The 7,624-nt window shown below is 41.4% G+C and overlaps 1 protein-coding gene across 1 annotated transcript in view; it reads right to left on the reverse strand.

Moving 5' to 3' along the window:
• Window positions 1–945: 945 nt before the first annotated feature.
• Window positions 946–7,624, reverse strand: part of LOC109951357 (discoidin domain-containing receptor 2-like) — an 11,073-nt gene continuing 4,394 nt past the window's right edge. The window contains exons 5-17 of the mRNA XM_020585827.1: window positions 7,506–7,611; window positions 7,236–7,338; window positions 6,855–7,038; window positions 6,130–6,370; window positions 5,909–5,974; window positions 5,491–5,627; window positions 4,393–4,603; window positions 4,078–4,301; window positions 3,709–3,836; window positions 3,275–3,499; window positions 2,962–3,190; window positions 2,102–2,251; window positions 946–1,958 (exon numbers count right to left, since the gene is read on the reverse strand). Coding sequence (XP_020441483.1) covers window positions 1,824–1,958; window positions 2,102–2,251; window positions 2,962–3,190; window positions 3,275–3,499; window positions 3,709–3,836; window positions 4,078–4,301; window positions 4,393–4,603; window positions 5,491–5,627; window positions 5,909–5,974; window positions 6,130–6,370; window positions 6,855–7,038; window positions 7,236–7,338; window positions 7,506–7,611 — 2,139 coding nt within the window. The 3' untranslated portion in view covers window positions 946–1,823. The remainder of the gene's footprint in view (window positions 1,959–2,101; window positions 2,252–2,961; window positions 3,191–3,274; window positions 3,500–3,708; window positions 3,837–4,077; window positions 4,302–4,392; window positions 4,604–5,490; window positions 5,628–5,908; window positions 5,975–6,129; window positions 6,371–6,854; window positions 7,039–7,235; window positions 7,339–7,505; window positions 7,612–7,624) is intronic.

A 7,624-nucleotide genomic window follows, 5' to 3' on the forward strand; every position in this document is an offset into this window, starting at 1 on the left:
GGTCCTTACACTTCTCTCCTTCTGATCCAGCCTGTTACATTTCCAGTAAATGTATCTTACATAGGCCTACAGCGTCTTTAAAAGTAGCTACTGAGTTCAACCATTATGTCCAGACACAATATGGACAGTCCTGGTACACATTGTGTTGTTTGTTTACCAACAAGTCCTCACACAAACATTGTATACTGTCGTATTTTACAGGAAGACAGACTCTGGTTAAAGATCAGAGCTCATGGACTAAACAGATTCCAGCACAAGTCACATGTATCTGGTAGGAATGCAACATTTTAAAAGACAATAAGTCACAAATTACACAAAGTCCTATAAATTACCACCTTTCACCTTCTCTGACCAGGTAAGAAGTCAGTTACAGCAGTTACGTACATACAGTACCTATGAAAAAGATAACGCTGCTCACATGTGACTCCATTTTTCTTTTTAGAAGTGTCAAACCACTGAAACTTTCACAGCTCCTGAAGCCTGCTCCTGTTACATCTGTTGTTTAAAACAGAGATATGGCGTCAGTGTTGAGCTATTGCACCTTCCTGTCTGACCTCACTCTGGTTCATATGAGACTGAGTTAAATGCTGCAGCCACTAAAACCACAAGACACGTTAATGATCTCTTAGCCCACCAAACACTGTGAAGGCACTGCTGCCCTAGTAAAATAAAATGTACACAAACACATCTATGTATTGATGTATTAATATTACCTTGCTATTTTCCCTTTTCTTTGTGTTTATAAAACTGTGTTGCATATTGAATCACACCTACAACCCTGTGTCCTGTCATTTGTGTCCCACAGGCTTTTGAATGCATTTCTATTTTGCTATCACTTTAAGTCGAGTCTAAATACCACAAAAACCTTTACTAAAGAGTTTTCTAACACACTGTATTGTAGCTTTAAGCAGACACAGTATAAGTCAAGTCAGATTTATTTATAGAACACATTAAAAAACAACAGCCACTGACCAAAGTGCTTTACAGCAAGAAACTAAGATGGCAGTCACACAGTAAAACAAATGAGATTAAACTAATGATATAATGACAATAAAATTGTGGGCACTCAAGGTTCGGGATGTTGAGGAGCTGGCGTCAAACCATGCAGCGATTATAAATTAGTAGGCAACACTGTGAAAGCGTCACTGAGAAGATTTCTGCTGTGCATCTAATAGCACCACTCTGTCAACTAAAAGCAAATAAAGTATGGCAAACAGTGGCAAATATTCACTTTTCTTTATTCACCAGCACATTTGGTTGTACAGCTACTAAAAATCTTTATTCTTTGCTACTTTTCATTAATAAAGTTCACTTCTGTTAAAGGCCACAAACATATAAAACCTGTCAGTGAGCTTCTGCATATTAACACATTCTCATCCAGGAAACAGTCATTATATGTTAATGCTATAATTATAAAGCAAAAACAGACACTTAGAAATGAAAAATACTTGATAAGAGATCCATACTGACATTCTCTAAGTAATAGAATTAGATGCATGTTTGGATAAGAAATAGTTTACTACTACTTTACCAAATCTAGAATTACCATACTCAATAAATAGACATAGCATAAGAAATAAAAAGAAAAGTTAATAAATATATAGAGGTGTGAATACACTGTAAGTATTAATTTGCATGATATCTACAATTTAAGGCTCTGTTCAAGTGTATACCTTCTTCTCAGTTCTTATTATTTACAAGGCAGTTGTGGTAAGCAAGCATAAGCCAACTGATAAATATTACTTCCAAAAAATACATACTACAGGCCATGTAGTGAGCCAGTGTACCAGTGCATGGCAGTGAGCATTGATCTATTCCATGTGCTATGCCAGACTGTCCATCAGCTGAGTGTGTATCTCCTGAAAGCTCGGCCTCTGCTTGGCGTTCCTCCTCCAGCAACTCAGCATCAGATCATTGTAGACTCTGTCAGGACAGCAGGGAGGCTTTGGCAGGTACACCTGTGAGCATGAAATAAGAATAATGTGTGTGTAGGAGTATGAGTTGCAAACGTGATGCTGTGATCACCACAAACAAACAGTGAAGGACCATAAAAAGATTGTTTATCAGAAGACCGGTAGCCTTGGATTGACTGGATGCTCACCTGCTTGCCCTGGTCCCTAAAGAACTCGCCTGTGTTTTCGATGACCTGCTCGTCAGACAGCTGGGAATAGGGCTGCTCTTTACACAGAGTCAGAATCTCCCAAAGAGTCACCCCAAATGCCCATACGTCACTGGCCGTGGTGAACTTACCCTGAGAGAACAGACAACTCTATATGCAAGTACGCTCTGGCACAGAATTTGACAAACAGTAGGCAGCTACACATACAATAAATACCACAGATACAGTATTATCACCTGTCAAATCATGAACAGTATTATTAAGGCCTTTACTCTTGGTTGTCCTGGTGTTATTTGTTCTTTATCTTGTTTTATTGAACAATGGCAATAAACAAAAAATAAACATTCCTCTATACTATTGGAAAAAAATATCAATCAGACAAAGTGGTCAGCTGCCTTGGGACGTGAAGGCAATTAGTTTGTGGTAATTAACTGATTGCAGACTTGTTTACTGCATGTCTAAACCACCTTATAAACTGAAATGATAGAGACTTTAAGCAACACAAACATTATTATTTAATTTTGCAGACACATCTTGAGGCTTTGAGTTTAAATCTAGTCTTACACCCTGTTATGGCCTCTATTTTATTTTATTTTTGTTTTCAAATATGCTGTGCTTACATGTGGCAATTTACAAAATTTAATTTTTGCTTTATACACACATATTGGGGGACCCAATGCACATTTTTGCCATGGGGCAAAAAAAGCAAGTCTTTCCTATGTGATTGATGCCCAAATTGATATAAAATCTTGTGGAAGATAAGATTTAAAAACACAGCGATGCTAATAGTTTACTTTTTTTGAATGACTTTAATGTTGTCCCCTGTTACACACATCACTCACCAGTAGGATGCTCTCCCAGGACATCCAGCGAATGGGCAGGACGGCCCGGCCCTGGATCCTGTAGTAGTCCCCTCTATACAGGTTACGACTCATACCGAAATCAGCTATCTTTATGGTGTAGTTCTTACCCACCAGGCAGTTGCGAGTGGCCAGATCACGGTGGACAAAGTTGAGAGAAGACAAATACTTCATACCAGATGCAATCTGCACAGCCATGCCAATCAGGTTGCTAAAGGGCAGAGAAGACCATAAGTCCTAAGTATCATGGCTCTCTATATTATATCCCTCATAGCCATTGAATTTAAGAGACTACCTGACCATACTCTTCTTCTCCTTCTCCTTCTCCTTCTGTTCTGCTACGTCTTCATCAGCAACCTCTTTGAGCCTGAGACTGCACAGGAACTGGTTCAGGTCTCCATTTTCCATGTACTCAGTGATCATGCACAGAGGGTCTGTGTCGACACACACCGCCAGCAGACGGACAATGTTGGGGTCTCTCAAACGGGACATGATTCGGATCTCCTTCAGGAAGTCATTTCTGTAGCACAGCAGGGACAGAGAAGAAAAATGTACCATTTGATTGACAAATGAATGAATATGAACAATCAGCTGGAGCATAGTGCAAATACTTACAGATACTGTACAGGTTGTACAACTTTTGCACATGTACAGATGTTCTGCCTATTTAGTGAAGAAAATATACATGTCTTAAAATGGATAAACAAAAAGGTTTCCAGTTGTTTTTACCTTGCATTCTTGTTGGCATCCTCCCGAAGTGTTTTAACAGCAACAAGCAGAGGTGGCTCCCTGGTTCCCTCTTTAGACAAATCCTCATCCAAAAAGTCCTGCATGCCCTCTGCCTCACACAAGTGCACCTGTTAAAAAGCACTTTTTCAGTCCATCATTCACTCTCAGCGTGCACTGCACTGCATTTAACTGTGATGTTTCGCCACTGAGCAACATCTGTCATTCAATTTTAAAAATGGGAGCTATAAAGATGCATCAGCATAACAATGCCAGAAGAGAGAGCAGCCCAGTGAATCTAATGACCACTTCTAAGAATATTTCTAAAATACCACATCGATGCCAACAAACATTAGAACCACAAAACTATACTTCTCCAAACTGGCCCTCTCCCAGTTTCTCCTTGAAGGTGAGCTTCTGTCTGGGGAACTCTTTCATGGATGAATCTGTGCCAGTAAAGAGACTCATGTTAACAGGGGTGATGGAGTAGGTGCCGCTGTCTGAAGATTCTTGCAAGCTGATAATGTCTGCCTCTGCATAGTGGGGGGCGCCCTCTGAACCGCCAGCTGCAATGGCTTTGCAGGAGGTACTTGGTCCTGATGTGGAATACACAGATTCGCACACTGCAGTGGCTATGGCCTCAGACCACAGTATTGTATTTAACACACTGTGTGTTTCCTGTCCTACCCAGGTGTTCTGTGGACTGAGCAAACTCAGGCAGCTTTCGGATGAGGCGTGAGGGCTCCTGATAGTCTGCACACAGGGGAAAGATTCTCTCATAGGTGGAGTTGGAGGTGGAGCTGCCCTCGCTGGACAGGGAGGAGTGGTGGAAAGAGAAGGCCTCGGTCTGGACTGCAAGACGAGCTGTGAGTTCATCATCCAGCATGCGTCGAGAAGCCTACGGAAGAGAATGTACAAGAGCTGAGGTCTGTTATTTCTCGTTTCTGTCAAAAAGAGAATTTTTCTCTTGCAAGGTGGTTGTACAGTACAGTGTTGGAAGTCAGATATATAAAACTTAAAGATGACACACTTGGGTAAATTAAAAGTCATTAAAAGGAAAAGTTGCACAGTGAAAGTTTTTTTTTGACTTTTCAATATCAGGGCATCATGGGCTGCTGATGGCATTGCCTACCATCTTGAAATGTTGTCTACGGGGCTCCATGAGGGCCTCACTTTAACTCATAAAACTCCTCTTATAAAACAATACATTCAAAATGTCATTTCCTTTACCCCCTCTCTGATCATAGTATGTCTTCCTTGCAGCCAAACCAAAACCACGCTTGAGGACTTACAGATTTGTTTTTTGCATGTATAATCTCTAAATTATCTACGTTGTTAAATGTGTAGTGCATGATCTGATGAGAAGCTTTTTAAGTGAACACTAAAGATGGCATAGAATATCATGCAGTGGTTAGCACAGTTGCCTCACAGTAAGAAGGTTCTCTCTCAGTTTGAACATTGTGGTTGACTGGGGACTTTCTATCTGCATATCTACAAATCTGCATGTCTGCATGCCCTTCCTGTGCCTGTGTGGGTTTTCTCTTGGTACCAGGAAGGTTCGGTTAACTGGTGACTAATTGTCCATAGGAGTCAATGTTTGTCTTTCTCTACATGTCAGCTCTGTGATTGACTGGCAACCTGCCCAGGGTGTACCCCAGCTCTGGTCCAATGTCAGCTGGGACTGGCTCCAGCCCCAGTTCTACCCTCTGCAGGAGAAGTGATATAGATAATTGATGAATTTTAATCCATCAAATATAAATTTATAAAAAAAACCTTTCTTCTCACCTTCTCAAGCATCTTTTGCCACACCTGCCGCCATAGGATGATGACTATGATGGCCAATAGGATAGCTATGATGGCCACCAAGCAGCCAATTAGGATCCTGGTGTTGCTGTCATCAACTTTATGAGTAGGATCTTCCCCTGTTAAATTAAATGAGAGGTATGAGTTAAAATAGATTTGATTGAATCCATCACAGTTCGTGTTTTTCACTGTTTAATCGCCTACAAGTTTTATTACAGCTACAGTAAAAAAGAGCATTTATCTTGACAATAATGGAGTTATTGCTGATGCTATCACCAAGGGGGCGCTATTCAACCAAAAACATTCTAGTTAAGCCACATTTTCCACAACCTACCTGTCACTTCACTAAAGCTACAGCCACTGCTTATAGAAACTAACCACAGAGGGTTCATCTGCTGACCTGGTAATAGGTGTGTCGGGTGTCCATATTTGCGAGGAGTCAGAGATGTATTGTACACTGCTGAGCCTGTAAGTGAAAGAAGCAAAGCAGGAAAGGTAAAGCTGAAGGCTATACAGCAGGACATACAGTAGCTCTGGTACATGCTAGAATTATATGATCAAGTCAAAGTTTCTAACGAGGCACTGACTGAAAACTGACACCCACACCTCAGCCTTTTTTACCTGACTGGAAGGCCACCTCACTGAACAACATCCAAAGGTCACTGAAGTGGAAACGGCACTTGATGGCGCTGGCTGTGCGATCTCCGAGGGGCACGGTGACAAAACGTGCAATGTGGCTCACGCGGTCAACAGTGGGCCTGAAGGTCACAGGGTCAGCCTCCCAGTCTGATCCTGACCGGAGGTAACAGGTGGCCTGCCTGAACATCCTCACCCCTCGGCTAAACATGTTACTACAGTGAACCTGTGGAGGAGACAGTGGGAAATGTAAATATAAAAAGATATGATTACAAAACTAAAAACTGTATCTCTGCCTGTATTCAGTTACCTTGCTCAGCTCTACAAGGAGTATTTTTTCTTTACTAAACAGATACAAAAGCACTTAGAACCTGAAGGGGAAGATGAGGCAGGAGCCGGTGTAGTGATAAATAATCTGTGTTGCTGTACTATCGCTAAAAAACATCATCTTCTATCTCTGATCTCTGGTCTCAGCACTTATCCATGACAAATAGGCTAATTATACAAAAACTGTCACACAGCAAAACTGTTGCATGATATTTAATAAATTTTATGTCTCAATTAAATATGTAGCAGCACTACAAGATGGGTACATAGCCAGCATGACACAGCACAGTTCAGTTCAGCATAGTGCTAGCTCAGCAGTTTAAAAAAATCTGCAACTTTTTACGACTACGTTGTTCAATTAACTACCCACAAAGTTTTCTTGCCTTCATGGAAGTGAAGTTTCGCACATGGTCAAACTCAAAGATCATCTCCACGTAACCTTTGGGGAAGCTCTTGTTGCTCCAGCCCACGTAGTCGTACCCTGGCCACATGCCATAGATGTGACTATGGAGGAAATCATCCAGACCCCAAGTGCCATCTGTCAGCTGGCCGAGGCCCTTTGTCAGTCTAGTAGAGGAAAACGGGACGGTTTATTCACTGAGGAGTGCAGAGAATTGTAAACTCACAACTGCTATTTCAGCTCAAAGAAAAATTTGCAGTCTCAGTCAGTTTGGAAGAAAATGACTACACTCACAGCAAATAAACAAAATATCACCTAATTGTGGCCTACATCTTTCTTTCTGGAGCAGAGGTCAAATCCAAACCTTTCAGCTGATGCTCCATCATACACAGAGTCATTAAAGTAGACATCCAGGCCTCTGTAGATCATCTGGTGCCCATCTGGGATACTGTAAGACATCAGGCCATCTAAAAGGGGCAGGTCACAGGGTAATGATTATGACTGGTTTACTCACTGCATGCTTATAGCATATTATGAAACTGAATGAAGCCTCCTGCATGTCAAAACTCATAACATAACTGATAAGTTTAAAAAATGACTACACTAGTATAACTGGATGAAATTGCTGCACTACCCAGCCATTCACAGCCATAGAGCTCCACTCTCATACACACAATCATGGAGTGGTCAGTCACTGGCATAAAGCGCACAAAACGAGCAATGATGGGAGGCTCCAGATCCTTCAGCACCACA

The sequence above is a fragment of the Monopterus albus genome, unplaced genomic scaffold (genome assembly GCF_001952655.1).
Source record: "Monopterus albus unplaced genomic scaffold, M_albus_1.0 scaffold378.1, whole genome shotgun sequence".
Taxonomy (NCBI): Eukaryota; Metazoa; Chordata; class Actinopteri; order Synbranchiformes; family Synbranchidae; genus Monopterus; species Monopterus albus.